This window comes from Zonotrichia leucophrys, chromosome 7 (genome assembly GCF_028769735.1).
Source record: "Zonotrichia leucophrys gambelii isolate GWCS_2022_RI chromosome 7, RI_Zleu_2.0, whole genome shotgun sequence".
Classification (NCBI taxonomy): Eukaryota; Metazoa; Chordata; class Aves; order Passeriformes; family Passerellidae; genus Zonotrichia; species Zonotrichia leucophrys.
Genome location: NC_088177.1, coordinates 26,481,521 through 26,499,278, shown reverse-complemented (window position 1 = coordinate 26,499,278; position 17,758 = coordinate 26,481,521). Strand labels below are relative to the sequence as shown.

The following is a 17,758-nucleotide window of genomic DNA, read 5'->3' as shown; positions in this document are numbered from 1 at the left end:
CCGGCCGTTGCTGCGGTAACGAGCGCGAGGCGTGGCCGGCGTGAGGGGCGCGGCCGCCATGGCGGGGCGGTGCCCTGAGGGGCGGTGCCCTGAGGGGCGGCACTCCCGGCTGCCCCCGTTCTCCCCGGGGTTGCTGCTTGGGATGCGGTGTCTGAGTCTGCTGCCTGCAGGGCCGCTGGGGGAAACTGCTGAGCGAACAGCGCGGCTCATTTACGCTCCTCTGAAGCCACAGCTTGTTCCCAGTTTTACTCATGGAACACACTTACGGTAACCGGTCTTAAATTTTGTGAGTTTCCCGATAGCCTTTTAATTCGCCCGGCTTGAATTCTCTAAAAGAACGTGGGTGAAGCTCGTTCTGAGAGGAGAATGAATGCAGGGGTAATTGCAGTCCTTTTGGTGCGAACAAAACCACCATACAGTAGCCATGCCTGTATCCAGTCAAACATTTGCCATAAATGACTGTCAAAGTGAGTTTGCTCTTTATGACAATGTGACTGGTTTTTCTCCAGTTGTTTATATTCCCTTTTAGCTCTTAAAAAGCACTAGTTTGTGCTCCAAGGTAGCAGCTTTCAGTTTTTTATGAAAGCTACTTTTAATAATTTTTTTACCATAGCTAATGAATTACTCTTCACAAATTTTAGTTGTGCTAGTGCTATTTAGGTAATTCCAGAATAATGTATATTTAGCATGGCTTTGAGGATTGCTGTCTAAAAGTACTAATTACTGTCTTCCACCTGTGCAATGCTTGGGACCACCAACCATTAGTTCCATTACCCTTACACAAACTTCTCATATAAACACTTTTACCCCACTGTATTCCTGTCTTGTTTAACTTGGACACTGTTCTCCAGACTTCACAATTTCCTCAGCAATGTTCCTAAAGCTGACAGACCCCTGTTTCTTACCTGCTTCACACTTAATTGTACTGAAGTTGGGCTGGTCCAAGGATGATTACCTAGCCACGTATAAATTTGGGCACTATGGACCTATACCTTATGCCTTTTTTTTATTTAGGAACATTTCTTGTCTAACCAAGTGCATGCTGTTAATATAAAGTTTCAGTGTTGCTCTTGACAATATTAGCCTTTATTATTTGAGCTCATAACTTTCTGAATACACAATTTTCCCAGTCCCTAGAGTTTTGTAAATACAAGTTAAACTAATCTAATCAAGTCCTGTTTTCTAATCCATAATCTTTTGGTGGGTTCTACAGCTGGATAACACTGATAATGAGTTCACCCCACAGTAGCTGGCACTAGCTCAAAAATGTTAGGTGTCTTTTCTTCATCAGTAAAGTTTTTCTAGACTCATCAGTCCTATTCCTTTGTTTTACACTTTCACCCACCAAAGACTAAATGCCTGTGACATTTACTGGCAAAATCCATACCTTAATTGATCTCTCTTCTGATTCATTTAGAGGTTTTGAGAGACATGAACTGTACTATAACCTATCTTCAACCTTTCCCACTACTGTCCACCATCAGTTTACCAAGTGTGTGTTTCAGGGAAGCACAGTGATTTTGGCAAGTCCTAATTTTCAGTTCAAGGTAGTGGTTTTTGCCAGCTGCAAACAGGAATGTGGCTTCATGGCCCAAACTAGTGCAGGTCAGATGCTTCTTCAGGCCCCTCTTCTGGCTCTGATTCAAGAGGCTCCATGGACAGAAATGCAGGCAGCCAACCCACCATACATAACTCCAGCCCAGACAATTGTTCTGAATTGTTGCTTTCTAAGTGTCTGTCCTAGCAAGCCATGGAGTAGCCACGGATGGAAAAAAGTTTCAACGGTGATTTACTTATTTTTAACGCTGTGAGCTTGGCTGGAGACCATCAATTGTGCTATTTCTGCATTTTCCCGCTCTTCATGGGTTACTTGGTGAAACTCAAGGTTCCAAGGGGCTCAGCAGCAGCCACAGGGTGACAGTTCCCTGCAGTCAACTGAAGGGCAGAATGTTGCCAACAAAAATCTGCTGCTTAATTTTATTGGTAACAGAAAGTGTGTCCTGGGCAGTTGTGGGTTAAGAGGCAGCTGCAGAGGCCAGCTCAGGGCTGGAGAGCTGCTGCAGCTTACCAGGGCATTCTAAAGGAGCACAGGATTGACAAGCTGGTACTAATAAACTGACTCAGCTACCTCTTGAGGCAGGTTTCTGGCTGCCTGGGCCAGGCTTGGCATGGGGCTGGTTTTAAGAGTTGGAGCAGGCTACTTTCAGGGATTGGAGAGTGACAGTAGGACAGGAGTCTTATTGGAAAGGGAATCGAAAAGATGGGTTGGTGATTTGCCCTAATGGGTTTGGTTCCATTTCTGCCTGCAGTTCATGGAACTTGAAGGAATTTTATCCTCTCTAGGTGGCTTCTAATTTCTAAAAGATGTTTTTCATACTTAAAATAAGTAAAATTTCTTAGATGTGACTTTTTCATAGGCATGCCAGAATTGTATTCCATGCATTGTTTGTATAATTTATACTGTTGCATTTATAAACACAATGAAATCTAATTACATTACTAATGTAAACAAATATTAAGGTCTGAAAGGTCTGGTTATTGTTATAGTGCACACATTAGTTTTGTTGGCTTTGTGTGCTTGCATAGTTAGCTTTATAGCAAAGAGTAATGACTGTACTAACTAGGAAAGATCAGATTGAGGTGGCAGAATGAAGAGAAGGAGACTGGGTCATGTTAACTATTGCTAAACCTCTATTGGTCAGCCCAGCCCTAAAAAAGCCTGAGTCCAAAGAGGAATGCTTGAGAACATGGGATAAGAAAGAGAGCAAAAAATGAGAGGGAGAGAGCACAAGCTTCTTGAAATATTCTTCTCTTCCTAATTTAAAAATGAAGGTGTATCTTTTCAGTGTTCCACCTGGAAAGCATTCACACCTGAAAGAATACCAGTCAGCTGTTATTCTGGTGAACTTAGCAAATTGCTTGTTAATCCTTGTAGTTGGTCTAGTGTCAATGGAAATACTGGTGTGGAAATTCATGTTGTTGTTCAATTAACTAAGCATAATGTACCAGAAAGTTAGGCCCATTACATAGGCTTCCATTAACAGTGTTTCAAAAAATGTTTGCTTTGGTGGTTTTTCCATGCCTTGCAAACATTTACTTAAAAGCATCTGTTGACTGTTATGTAATATTTGCTGTAATATGTAGGTGCAAGGCAGCTGTAAACATTTTATCCCCCCTTCAGTGGATCATCAGCATGACTCTTGCTTTTATATTTTATGTGTGTGTAAATATGAAATCTTTGGTTTTGTATGTCTTGGAAAACACAGTAAATCAAGAAATTATCAATAAATTTAAAAATGTATGAACAGATAGCATTTGAAAGGTTTTTGCTTTGAACTAAGAACTAATTTATGTGAAGGCCAAACCTTGGCTCTCCAATATCAAAACAAGAGAAAGCTTCAATTTAAAAATGTAATTGCCTACACATTCTGACCATTTCGTATAGATCATTGGGTTCCCTGCAATTCCCCATACTGAAATGCAGCAAATAGTTTTATTTTGGGTGAGTTTGAAGCACTAGGGGGATTACAGAAGCTTTTTGCAGTGCTTTGCATAGAGGAGTGAGGGAAGGTCTATTGAAGAAGTGCTTTTCCTTTGTCAAACAAGTTATTAACTATAGTATTTCAGTCATGTTTCACCATCTTTGTGGGTTATTACAGCTTGGAAGGTCTTCAGTGTCTCAGACTCGTATTGATTGTGTAACATGACAGGCAGAACAAGAGATTACTGACATGCCAGTTACTGATTTCCTCTTGGATGGAGCAGGATCATGGCTGATTCCAGGCACAGTGGGAACTGCCTCTCCCACAGAAACACACTTACCTGTTCCAAAACTTCCATGGTGTCTGTGAGGGTTTTAAAACATCCTTTATAAACATGATTCCTCTGGTATCTCTAAGGTGAGGATGTGGGAGCTTCTAAAAGACTCAGAAAGAATGTAGGAGAAAATGAAAGCCTTTTCTCTTGCTGCTAGTCTTTATTATGTTTAAGGTGCTTATCTTTCTCTAAGCATGAGAATCAGCAGCAAAATCCTGAAAGTTAATATCCAGAGGTGTTCAACCTTTATACTAAAAGAGGTTACTTTACTGAAAAGAGAGCCAAAGTGTGCCTGAGGGCTTCTGGCTGAAGAGTTCAGCCTGAGCAGATGCATTGCTGTCCTGGTGCATAGGTAATATGGGTGGATGGGTTTGAATTATAAATAAAGCAAACATGCAAAAAATTATTGCAATTATTGCAATGCTTCTGCACATCCCGTGTCAGAGGCAGTTTTTCAGATAGCACTGACTAACAGTGGTGCCATTAAGGAGGAACTGTAAAATGACTTATTTTATTACTTGGTAGACTCTCCTGAAGACATTAAACTGTATTTGACGGAAAGTTATGTACTGCAAAATATTTTTTCCTAATAGAACAATAGTAATTTAGACTTAACCTCATTATAATTGTTGCTCTTTCAACCAAGTACTAGAAGTAAGATGTCTGTTATTCAGCTGCCAACTGACTTGGCATTTGCACTCATGTTTGAAGCTAGCTGTTCTTGCTGAACTAGATTGGAAAACAGAGGAAAACCTCAGATTTTCTACATTTCTGCATACTAAACCCAGACATGTCTAAATGAGTGATTTTTTTATTGTTATAGTATGTCTTACTTATGTTTAAAGGCAAGATATTTTTGCAGTAAAAAAATGTAGCAAAAGAACGTTTTCTTTAGCAATAAGCTACAAAGAGTTATTAGAGATTTCTAAACAAGTATGGTCTTGGGGAAGTACTGGGAGAGAGAAAATTAATTCCATCCATTCATTTCTATGACAGTTGTCTTGCTGCACACTCTGGAAAACAGTAGAGATATACAACTTAGCAAGAAACAAACATCCTCAAATATTTTCAGCAAAAAATCTTTTTTTGCTGAAAAAAAAAAGGTTTTTTTTCTTTTTTTTTAAAGTATCCTGAAATTTTGAATCTGGAAGGGTTTCCCTTGAAATCAGATACCACTAGTTAAAGTGAATGATTCGGTCAGTATATAGAAAAATATTGCAGTTATTCAGAAGCAGCGCATTGAAACTTTTAACTTTAAGGTTTTCTATATGACTTAATGCAATTGGTAGCAATAAACATACAGGATTTAAATCTGCTAAAAAAATTCTGAAACCAGACTGTTACTAGCTAAAGTAAATGGGAGTAGTTAAATGTGAGATTGTGTCAGGAAGAGAAATCTTCTACATCCATTTAATTGTCATGCCTTATTTGTTGAATCTACTTAGTGTTTCATGTGACTCCCTGACCACACATCAGGAAGCCCTCTTAAGCCATTAAGCCCCCCTTCAGCAAAAACAGTTAAGTGGTTCCTGTCTTTGTCTGCACAGCTTGTGCAGTTCAGCTTGAAGTGCATGGAAAGAGTATTAGGGAAGTGTGCACCCCATATATAGAGCTGCTTCTGTCTTCTGACTTCCACTGTTTCAGATACACAGATAATAATTTGATATAAGATATGACTACATTAGAATATTAGAGCCTGATAAAGAGCTTGAAGTTTTCCTCTGATGATATCATGAGGCTTTTATTATCCATTTAATTTCTTGTAGAAAAAGTTCTTTTCATGAAGCCACCTCAAATGAACATAATATTTTATGCTACAGTTATTAATACTAATATTGATAAATCTGATATGCTAATATATTGTCTGCTGAAATCTTTTAAACTCCTGCAGTTTGCAGACTCTGTTTGCTCTTGGCTGCTGGTTCTGGAGCACTGCTGTGCTTCACTGGGGAATAGTTCATCATCTCCTGATGATGTGTTGCCAGCCTTGCTGAGGTTTGTGCAGCCGCTCTCGTTCCTGTCCCGCGGGCAGCAGGCGGGGCTGCAGCTCCTCCCGGCAGAGGGCGCAGCGCTGGCCTCGCCTACGCAGTGCCCAAGAATGGCGCGGCCGAACGATGGCTCCGACTCTGAGCATCGTCTGCACTGGGCCCGGATTAACCGGCCTCTTGTAGCAAGGAAACATTTGGTTTTCAGTACTTTAAGAATATTGTTGCTGTAAAAATAAATCTAGAGCTCGACAGCATGGTTGATATAGGGGTGCTGGTTGCATTTTCCCTGACTGAAAAAATGTGTTGTGCAAAGTATTAGTAACAGCCAAGTTCTGTTTCAAAGTGAAATGTACAGCTTCAGTGGCAGTTCTGTGAAGATCAGTAATTTGTGTATTCTTTCTATCCTTTGCACAGGCAACACTTAATGAAGTACACACATTAGTAAGATGTCCATCCTGCTGAGAAATGAACTGTGAAAAAGTTTAGGCAAACATGTTCCAGCTGTTCCTACAAAGGATTGCACAAGTCACACATTTTGTTTCCACAAAACTTTCCCCACAATTTGCTGCTGCTCAGCATGTACTAACACGTACTTCACTTAGCTTCCTACAATTAAAATTTGCAAACAAAAAAGCTTTCCAGTGCTAGCAGACTCATGTGCTTTCCCAGAGATTTGGAGCCACGTGTTTCAGGAATGGCTGGGTACACCACGCCAATATAATATAAAGGCAACGTCAATCACCTTCTCTCACTTTTTAATAGCTCCCCTCCATGATTCTCATTCTCTGTCACTAGAAACTTAAGATTAAAGGAACTTTACTATATTTCAAGTATATTTTAATCCATTAAGATGGATCTCCTTCACAGCAATGGAGTGCTTATCATTCAGCATTTACAGAGGGACTACAGGGCTTACCAGGATTTCCTTAATTTTATGTCACATGTTGGTGATCCTCGGAATATATTTTCAATTTATTTTCCTCTTTGGTTTCAGCTCAACCAAGTGGTTGGTACTAAAATGATATGGGTGGCTGTCATTGGTGACTGGTTCAACCTCATATTTAAATGGTAAGAAAAATTTGGTGTTTTTATTAATAGTTATTATATGTACCTCAAGTTTAGAAAACTTTCTGTGAATAATGTACTAGTAGATTTTCCCTGGTAATTATAAAATAGGAATTCACAATGAAGATATTTAAGATATGTTTGAAATAACCTTGTAATAAGATGAGAAGAACCTGTAGAACTATTATAGAATAGCTTTGCAAATATAGCTCTTCATATTCTTTGTAAGATTATTTATCATGCTTTGCTGAGGCCTTCTTATGTAAAAATATTTTCATTTAATTTCTCCCTTCTTTTTTTTTTTTTTTTTTCTTTTTTTTTTTTTTTTTTTTTTTTTTTTTTTTGGGTCAGGATTTTATTTGGCCATCGCCCTTACTGGTGGGTGCAAGAAACAATGATTTATCCTAATCAGTCAAGCCCATGCCTTGAACAGTTTCCTATAACATGTGAAACTGGACCAGGTAAGAAATGTTGCAGATTTTCTTGGTATATTTGATAGGGATAGCGGCTTCAAGGGGGAGAGAATGGGACTTAGGAAGGTCTTACATGATTCGGAAATCTCAGAGCTCATGTATAAAATAGCACACAAAAACAAGTAGAGGAAAAGGAAGAAATACAATAGGTAGGTATTTGCTGTAGGACAAGAGTGTTTCCTTCTTTTCCGTTAAAAGGTGCAAGAGAGGGGGACTTGCTTTAAAAATAACTACTACTAGAATGAACTGGGGTATTGGAAAGAAATTTTCACAAAACTTGTGAAATACATTATTTATTGGGTTCCAAGGCAGATCCCAGGGCTGTTGAGTTTGAGGGCTTGTTTGCTTTGCAACAAGTATTCAAACCCCATAAATTAAGTAGATAATTCAGGGTAAATAACAATAGTCTTAGCAATTGATTACATAATGTATCACAAGAGGAAAAGAGCCAGAACCAGACACTGCCACTGAATGCATGTGTGGGAGTATGTGTACTAATATATGGGGAAAAATTATTTTTGAAATGTACCTTTTCAATATATTTTCACTTTTTATATCTCATTATCTTCTCTGTGGAAATCAAATGCAATACTGAAACTAAATGAACTTGTGCAACCCTAATATGTGCAATAAGATGAACTTGCATTGAGCTAACTGAATTTAGTTTAATTTTTGTACAAGAAAATACTGACTGTGGAAATGATATGGTTTGCATCTTGTCAATGCCACTGAAAGCTTTTAAACAGTTTGCACAGCTGTATTTTGTTAACAGTACTCTGCATTACATCCCATTGTAATTGTGAGCAAGAAGCTTAAACCCTTGTATGAGGCAGGGTTTAATAATGCCTGGTCTTTATGTCTGCAGTCTCTTTCAAGTTACTTCATTTGAGACCTAACACAAAGTATTGAAGCCTTCAGATCTTCTCAAAAGCCTTCAGAACTGAGCCCAATCGGTGCTGTGTAGATCTGAGCCCTGGCTCAGGAGACAGTCACTGTTTCATTGAACCAGAAGGCGTTTCCTCTTGTTCCTGTGTTTCTGAAAGGTCATTGCTATTTCTGTCCAGTGGGTACAACTGTCATATTGATTCCTTCCTTGCACTTATAATGACCACATTTTTCCCACCTCCACACTTACACAGGACCATTAAGACTGTCACTGACCTGTTTCTCATTAGCCAGAGGAGGCACAGTCAGTGCAGGTTATATGCACCCAATCATTGTATGAGCTTGAGTGGTACTTCACACACTTTTAAAATTGCAATCTATATTAAAAGATAAGAGAAGCAGCTCCAAATACATGAGACATGAGAAAGCAGCTCCAAATACTGCTAGGATAGCCTGAACCCCAAACTCCATGTCTCAGCAAAAGGGAAAGCTGAGGGAACTGTTCATATGACTACATGGCAAACAGTTTAGGACCTGAATTTGGTTTGCATTTCTGGAATTAACTGAACTAAAACCCAGCAGCCATTTGTTTTCTAATATTTGTGAAACTTTAAGAATATAAACTTTAAGGTAAAATTTATGCTGTTTTGAGTAGGAAATTTGCAGATAAGCTATGAAATATTATTCCTAGATGGCATTTTCCTAGATGACAACAAAGAGAAGCTTTTCTACTGCTGACATACAACGTTACCGTTTCCTCATCAGTGACGTTTGTTCCATTATGAGGTTTAGGAGTGCGCACCTGATAGGAAATGAACAAAAGAGCTGGTAGAGTGACTCTAAATGTACTGCCAAGCAGAATAGCAAAAATGAATGCAGGGAATCAGAAATCATTGTACTTGTCCTGCTAGACATTTCTGCTTTGCTACTTCACTGAAATATTCTTTTACTCTACTCACTACTAGACAGTACTGGCTCATAACACATTCTTGAGCCAAAATTATTTCTTCTGATAGTGAAATAACCCTGTCCCTTCTCTGTCTCCACAGAAACCCAAGATGTAAAGGCCCCAGATTTACAGATTCCAATGATCTAATTTTTTCTTTCCCTATTTTGATTTGTTGAATGTAAATCTGGTGAACATGAGAAAGGAAATTACAGAGTAATTTTAGGAATCACTTCCCTTGCATCATGTCATCATACCTTGTTTTATGGTGATTTTCACAGTTCTCTGTGGTTTCATATTGCTTCCAGTAAAATTGATATTTTACTTTTTAAATTAAAAGAAATGACACATATACCTGGATTAAAAAGAAATCACTGTTGTTCTCTATATGAGAGAGTGTTCCCTGTTATAGACTGCTGTAGGTAGACTACTGTGTGCTGTACCTGTGGGTACAGAAATTAGAGCATCATATTATGTGCCAGTTTCATTGACAATCTGCTTTTAATCTGGTTGATATTTTACACCACCTTAAAATTATAAAATTAATCAAAGTTAAGCATAAAGAAACATTTTTTCTGTGTTTCAGGTGCATTTCTAAAATTATTACAAAACTACTCAAAATGTTACATACCTGCATTGTAATATTGCTAATGAGGCACAGCTCACAATTGTTAACACCATGGTAATTGCTGAAGCAGATAAAAAGCAGCTTAGAAGTGCTATCTAAAGTTATACTGGTCCCTTAGTTTAGAATGTTACAAAGAGCTACATTTCTCTTGCTCCTGTTAATTATGAGGAGGCTCATTCAAAACTTTTTTATGTGATCCTCATACATAATTTCTACATGCTACAGCTCTAAGACAGCCCTAGGTGCTTTTTAAAATTTTTAAATCCAAGTAATGGGAAGATAATATGTTTTCCTATCAAAACATATTGTTTTGATTTATATATATATGATATACATATATATATATATGGTTTATATATATGATATATATGTGGTTTTATATACCAATATAAAGTGAGTGAGCTACTACCTTCTTTATTTCAGACAAGTATTATGGATTCCCTGTAGATGAACCTTCTGAAAAATTCTTATGGGAAAAAATTAACTTTTGAGAAGCAGTTTCAGCCTTTGTTAACCATTTCTCTTCTAAATTATTAGGTGCCTGAGTAACTACCACTAGACATTTTCTATATGACCGATGTCACAGTCGTCATTCTTGTGCTGAATATTTCCTTTTTGTTTTTACTAGGAAGCCCATCTGGACATGCCATGGGATCATCCTGTGTTTGGTATGTAATGGTCACAGCAGCACTTAGCTACACAGTTAGATGGAAAGATAAATCAGCTGTTACCCTTCACAGGTCAGTGTCCTTCCAACTCATTATATTCAGATATTTCTTTAAATATATGCTATGTTTTTAGTGGACTTAATTTAAACAAATATTCATTTCATGACTGTGAATTTTGTCTTGAAATAATTGAGTTTTGCATACAGTTATGACTTCATGATGAGAGATATATTTAAGGTATTAGTCCTAATTTAATCTGCTATTGATGACTTTCATCACTTAAACCACAGAGGTGTCTTGGACCTGAAACTTCTGAGATCTGTTCCTGTAACCAGTCTTGATAATGTTTTAGTACTGACTTCAAGTTTTTAATCATCTGATTCTAAACTACTCTACTTAGTAAACCTGTGCTGGTAAAAGCATGAGGCTTACATGATGAGTCTTGGGGTAAATAAGTAGATGAAATATCTTGTTTCAATTTTTAAGCATCTTCCTTTTCCCTCTTAGACTAACATGGTCATTCCTCTGGAGTATTTTTTGGATTATCCAGATCAGTGTGTGCATCTCAAGAGTATTCATAGCAACACATTTCCCTCATCAAGTTGTTCTTGGAGTATTTGCTGGTAATGCTGCTATTTTTTCTTTCCTTTTTAACCTATATGCAATTTTTTTTAAAATATGAGAGAAGACAAGAAATTTTTAGTAGTTGGACTTGCCTTGCAGCCCTGGTGGTGCTCTCCACTCTCTTGAAAATCAGGGATTTGATTTTAGTCCGAAGGTAAAATTTGTGAGGTAGAATGTGCCTGCTGCCTGTGTAATTCCCAGTGAGGGAGTGAGCCCTTGTCCACCTGCCAGTTGATGCTGACTGTATTGTGTCCACACTGCCCAGACTGGCTCTGACTGCTTTGTACTGCCTGCATCTGATCTTTAACTGCAGAAGACATCAGAGAGGAAATTGCTCCTCCACGGCTCTGACCTTTCCTCTCAGGAGGAAGTTATTTGGGTCACTTCAAATGGTGTCCAGGTGCAAAACAGCATGTGTGCAATGTGGACAAACACAGAGACCTGGGGCAAAATGGAAAAAAAAAATGTAAATAGCAGGACAAACTCCCCTGGGTGATTTAAGATGCTAAAGTACATTTTTCAGAGTTACTTAAGCATATTATAAATTGGTATTCAGGGAGTCCAAACTATAAGCAGTATCTCCGGTATCTATATGAATTTAAGGAGGGTGACCAGTGCTTTGAGCAGGGGCTTCCTGCTCATGTTCTCTTTCATGAAAGCAGTGCAGCCTGGGCAGCCCTGGCTAACAGCTTTCCCTCTTCACAACCAGGATAAAATGAGTACAAGAGAAGATAACTGTGTTCTGTGTCTTTTCCTTCAACACTCAAAGCCTGTGTGGGAACTGGTGTTGAATTCTGCATTGCTGGAGCCAGTCTTTGAGTGAGGGACTCTTTTGGAAAAGGAATGTTCCAGTTTACATCTAATATTTGATAGGTTGTCATCTGGGAGATGCAGTCAGGTATGCCTCATATCGAAACCATGTAGTGCTTGGTTTTTGGTTTTTTTTTCCAAAGTGGCACTTTTGAGTGGGAGGAAAGGTTTTGTAATGTACTGCAAAAGTGGTAAATTGTGTGTGTATATGTGTATGTATAAATATAACTATATATATATATAGACACACATGTGGATATTTATTACATAGGTATATTCTTCTGTCTTTAACAGTCAAATTCTGTAGGGACACTGTAGAAAATGCTTTTCAAAGTACAAGTGTGTTGTTCCCTATAACACTGAGTTTCTAATCCACAGGCATTCTTGTGGCAGAAGCATTTGAACATACCCCTGAAATTCAGACAGCAAGCTTGAGAATGTACATCAAGACAAACTTGTTTCTTTTCCTCTTTGCCCTTGGCTTTTATCTGTCCCTCAAGCTTCTTGATATTGACTTGCTATGGTCTGTTCCAAAGGCCAAGAAGTGGTGTGCCAACCCAGACTGGATAAACATTGACACAACTCCATTTGCTGGACTGGTGAGGAATTTAGGTGCACTCTTTGGTTTAGGTCTTGGACTTAATTCTGAAATGTTCATCACGAGCTGCAAAGGTAAAAATAGCTGCAAGATAAGTTTCCGCATATTGTGTATAGCTGCTTCTTTAGCTACCCTGCAGCTGTATAATTTTGTTAAGATACCTACTCATACTGAGTATTTGTTCTACATTCTCTCTTTCTGTAAGAGCGCAGCTATGCCTCTCACTGTAGTTGCCTTGGTTCCGTACTGTGTCCACTCGTTAATGAGGACAACTGAAAAGAAACTTAATTAGGTAAAGTTTCAAAATGGTTAGCAATGTGGGGATGGATGTGAACTGTTTGAGAACCCTCTGCAAAGGCAGTTTTGCTAATTCATTTAAACCAAGGGGATGCCACTGCATCTTTCATGTATTCCTGGTAAGTAACCAGTACATCCAAAATCAGTACACTCAAGCAGCTGAGAAATATTAGCTGCTGATTTTATTCCTAGAAATATTGCAAGCACACTGCAGTATGGTTAGAAATGGCCCAATACTCTGGGTCATAATGAAGTTTTAAAGTATAACCAACCATCTTTATTTAGCTATATGGTGGTCTTTCAGTTCTGTCCATCTCTAGCTAGATAATGCTTCAAGCATCAGCTGTACATAGTGATACTCGATGTTTCATTTTTTTATAAATAGATACTGTGTGTTATACTGCTCCATAATGGTGTGACAGTATCACACCACCTATTGTAGGCTGTACCCAGGCACTGTGAAAAAGGCCAGCATAGTTATAAACAAGGCTTTAGATTTAATTTATTGAGCTTCCTGAGCAAACCAGCTTCTGAGTAAGTCAGATGAGAAAAAAAAAGTTTATTTCCATTGGACTCTGTAGAATATATTTTTGCATTACTGTGTGTTTTTTGTCATTTTTACTTTTTGGAAGGGGTCACGTGAATCATGAATAATACAGATCACAACTTCGAATGGGGGAATGCTTAAATATGGTGTAAAAAATCTTTGGTTTCTGTACATCTACACAGAGCAACAAAAGAAAAAAGGTGTCAATAATGAAATTATCTCAGTATATGACCTCAAGAATGTTGTTCCTGCTCCTGTATTGCAAAGTTAATTCCCTGCTAATTCTCTCAGATCAACAGTCACAAGCCTGAATCACTGTTAGCAGTTGTGTAAATCATGAAAATATGGTTGCAGACTGTCACTTCAAGTTTCTATTCTTTGTTTAACTAAGCACACAAGTAACTAATATGTTGAATATATGTTTGCTATATAAAATGGATTTTCTAAAGGGGTACTTTCCATTTTATTCATTATTTGGCATCTATTGTTGTATATTTCCTTTCAGTGCACAATCTTTAAGTAGTATTTTGCTGATACCCTCCCATAAAAGTCTCTCTCTGTCTATATAAATAGATATATATAGCCTTAGTATGCCTGGCTAAAATATGAGTAATGAGGGCTGCATATATATGATCTGAAAGCAATAAGACTTAGAAGATGTAAACATGATATTGCCTCTAGACTTCCAATTAGGTAGGAGGTAATTGAAAGAATCTTATTTAATTGGGTAAACAAGGCAAATAGTTTGGTGTTGGCCTTTGGGAATGAACAAGATACAAATTACAGAAGCAAATCTGAAACAGGCATCCGTAATTAAGAGCCTAGTAAGACTACCATGACTTAAGAAAATTAATCATTGAGGAGTATTCTGCTTCATGTATCTCCTGATATCTTCTCTAATGGTTCTCTGAACTTTTTCCCACAGCAGCTGACCTGAAACCACTCTTTCTTATAATTGTGACTCCTTAATCAAAATCACTAAGTTCATGGGACCAGACACAAACAAAGACAGCTGTGACAAAGATTTCAGCTGTGTTCAAGTTGCTGTGTGCTTTGTTATTCCCTACCATGTGAGATGACCTACAGAGGCATCACAGAGCAGTAGCAGGTTGATTGAGTTGTTCTTCTGTTCGTGGCTCCTCCTAGCCAGCAGTAGGAGAGTCTTCATGCACAGCTGTCCAAGGTTCTTATAATAGCATCTGCATTTGGTGGCAATTTGAAGCTGGGAGTTATGGGTAGGGATCACATTTCTAGGCTTCTAATCACATGAGAGTCTCTGTTTCCCAACACTGACAAAGAATCTGTTGGAGTAGCACCCTTCCCAACATTTAGCTCTCTGTTTCTCAGTTGCCTGGGAAGAGGATAACGTTACACTCACTGAAGAGCAGCAGCACAATCACCCAGCTTGGGGCCTGGCCCTGTGCTGCTGCAGGGAGACAGCAGGCTCCTGTGCAGGCAGGAGTTGGCCTTGTCTGCAGCTCCATCCTGAACAGCAAACCCTTGGCACAGACATGGTACTTACTGGCTGCTGCCAGATACTCATGTACTTAGCTGAAGGCTAAGAGAAGAAATGCTAGAGCACAAGAACCAGTAAAAAAATACAATTTATTGGTTTAATTTGGGTCACAAAGGTATTGCCCTTTAGGAAAAAGAATTATTAAATAAGTTTACATAGTCATTGTCATTTTTAATGAAGAGTTATTCTTTTTCTGTGTCCTTAAATAATAATATTAATTAAATACCATATACATATGTCTGCAGGTTATTGATAGTCACTCTGTCAATAGTTTCCTGAGCTATCAAACTACTTATTGCTCTGAAATGTAAAAAGGCTAAAAAGATTAAAGCAAATAATGCAGCTTTTCCTTTTACTTTTCAGTTAAGGCTTAAAACACAGACTTCCATAGAGAAATTGCCATTTCAGTGCTGGTTATGTGATTTCAATAGGGTATGTGGAAGTGAGTCTGTTAATGGAGTTGTATAAAAGTTGAAATTGGGTTTTGCTGCCTGGAATTAAGGGATGTATCCTAATAACATTTTTACCCTTACAGCTCTATTTACAGTACTGCTACTGTTGCAGTATTTTATAGAAGTGGTGTGACTTCTTATAAAGTGAGTAGAAACTTGCCTGCCCCCCCTACCCAGCCCAGATGCAGATTTTAGGACATGGAGAATGATCTCCAGTTAATATTCTGTTTTTTAAAATCAATATTTAAATACTACAACTGTTATCCATACTTTCTTTCCATCTGCTTTTCTCCAAGATCCTAATCACTAAAGGAAACAGTCCTGTTCTGCTGCAGACAATAACCAATAACATATTTCAGTGAAACTTGTGGTAGATGCTACAATAAAATGTGACAGATACAAGTTTCTACCCAAAGAAGTTCCTTCCTGACCTTTGTAATTTATGAATATATTGTTGCTCTGTTTATCAACTGTATTTAATACAAAGAACTAATTATGCCTATTTTTCCTACCTCCACTCGTGATTGTATTACCTTCTGATAAAAGAACACATCCATCACCATTTCAGTAGAAGTGGTTTAAATAACTGATTATTAACCATAGAATTTTACATTAATTTAACCAAGGCATTTATTCCTATTCAAAAATCTTTTTGACAGTTGATTACAATGATGAGTACTAGCTGGAGAGTGGTGGGCTAGGAAATAATCCTCACCAGCTTCTGTTCCTTACCTTGGTTGCTTTCCTTACTTTTGTGGAGCTGCCTTCTTTGTAAGTACTGAGTGGTTTGTTGAAGGGGCACAGCTGTGGCAGTGCTGCAGGTGCACACAAGGGAAGCCCAGCCTCCCCCAACAGCACAGCTGATGTGTGTGGTGCAGGGGGTGAACGAGTGGGGCTTCTGCATGCACAGGAAAGGCCTCTGCTGAAATCAGCTGCAGACCAAACTTTGGCACAGATTGGGTCCCTTCAGATGTACAGCATCATTTGAAGGGTTGTTTTCACTCATTCAGCTTACCTAGAGAAAGGGCAGTTTCCTGAACACCAGAGTCTTCCTTGATTGCTAGGTTAGGCATGACAGGACTGTGCAGTCTGACTGCAGGTAGTGGCAACTCCCCAGATCACCAGGAAAGATCTTTCCCCATTTCAGATTTTTTTCCCTTATCAGTGGGCTAAGATACTTCCTAAATGCATCAGCCTGTGCTTAGTGCCTTGCATGTGCTGGCCAAGTGTGCTTGATGCAGACAGCTACATACATTAAAGGGTTCCACAGATCTCACTGTATTGTAGAGCACTCCCTCTGTAGCACAATGGAGCACCAACATACACATACCTACCACAAAGTATTTGCTTACAGAAATCTTTCAAATTGAGAATTACAGTAATTCAGCTAATTGGGGCTCCAGTAGTAACAAGTTTCCAGTAGGCTCCTTCCATGGCCATCAGTTCATCATGAGTGCCCCTTTCAATGACGAGTCCTTGGGACATCACAGCGATGATGTCGGCGTTCTGGATGGTGGACAAGCGGTGGGCGATGACGATGCAGGTGCGCCCTTCTCTGGCTTTATCCAGGGCTGCCTGCACGGTCTAAAGGCAACAGACAAAGTGTCAGAATAAAAATGTGCAAATACAACAGGGCTCAGAGCTGGAGGAATCCAGTTGTTTCAGATTAATTAACCATATTGTGCAACACTTCTGAAAGTGACAGTGGGACTAAATCAGAGGTTCTGATATTGATGTGCTCAGCTGGGTCATGAATTCTGTTTACCAGTATTACAAACAAGAGACAGCTAAACATAGAGGTAGAAATAAAGGAAGGTCTTTGCTGCATGCTAAATGTCAACTGAATGCTTTGAAATCCAGGCAATTCAGATGTTTCTGTTTAAAAGCACCTGGGGCTGGCTGCTTTTTCTTACAGCTGTACCTGAAGTGCAGGCATTTCTCAGAAAGATCATTAAAGGTGAAAGTGCTGAATTCACAATGTGGAATAATGCAGCAGAATATGCTGGCATATCTATAGAACAGAAAAGGTGGTATGGATCAACTGTGTATGTTGTAGGCCATTAATTTTTCCTTATCGATATCATCACTGTGCATTTACCTTTTCACTTTCCGTGTCTAAGGCAGATGTAGCTTCATCCAGTAATAAAATTTTAGGGTCTCGTATGATGGCCCTTGCTATGGCAATGCGCTGCTTTTGCCCACGAGACAGCTGGGATCCCTGAGCCCCAACATTAGTTTCATATTTCTGAAAAATATACAAGGGATTATTTTATTCAGGTGTAATTTAACACACCAGTAGACAGCTAAAGCAATAGCAGGAGAGAGGCAAGAAAGTCGACCACTGCTGACCACTTGCAGAACCTGGGAATGCAGAAATAATGTACAGCAGCAAACATGTTTGGGGTGAGGTTTCCAAGCTGTTCTTTGTCTGCACATGGCCCTGAG

At 38.8% G+C, this 17,758-nt stretch overlaps 2 protein-coding genes across 9 annotated transcripts in view; one reads left to right on the top strand and one right to left on the bottom strand.

Annotated features, from left to right (window-relative positions):
- The first annotated feature begins 145 nt into the window (after positions 1-145).
- On the top strand, positions 146-13,787 carry G6PC2 (glucose-6-phosphatase catalytic subunit 2). Of its 4 annotated transcripts, none has more exons than XM_064718256.1 (6): positions 146-267; positions 6,799-6,872; positions 7,221-7,330; positions 10,430-10,541; positions 10,977-11,092; positions 12,282-13,787. In XM_064718256.1, exons 2-6 carry the CDS (start codon positions 6,823-6,825, stop codon positions 12,791-12,793), a joined length of 900 nt encoding a protein of 299 aa, XP_064574326.1. In that variant the 5' UTR covers positions 146-267; positions 6,799-6,822; the 3' UTR covers positions 12,794-13,787. The 4 variants fall into 4 exon arrangements, 2 of the variants coding, with proteins under 2 accessions (XP_064574326.1, XP_064574325.1); XR_010440984.1 differs by lacking the exon at positions 146-267 and adding an exon at positions 11,863-11,991 and having other exon boundaries at positions 6,655-6,872; positions 12,282-12,409; XR_010440985.1 differs by lacking the exon at positions 146-267 and adding an exon at positions 11,803-11,991 and having other exon boundaries at positions 6,655-6,872; positions 12,282-12,294.
- A 2,766-nt stretch (positions 13,788-16,553) lies between these two features.
- ABCB11 (ATP binding cassette subfamily B member 11) overlaps positions 16,554-17,758 on the bottom strand; it is a 34,338-nt gene continuing 33,133 nt past the window's right edge. For all 5 annotated transcript variants that reach the window (XM_064717802.1, XM_064717803.1, XM_064717806.1 and 2 more), the window contains 2 exons: positions 17,412-17,558; positions 16,554-16,897 (listed from right to left, as the gene is read on the bottom strand). In XM_064717802.1, coding sequence (XP_064573872.1) covers positions 16,697-16,897; positions 17,412-17,558 — 348 coding nt within the window. In that variant the 3' untranslated portion in view covers positions 16,554-16,696. The remainder of the gene's footprint in view (positions 16,898-17,411; positions 17,559-17,758) is intronic.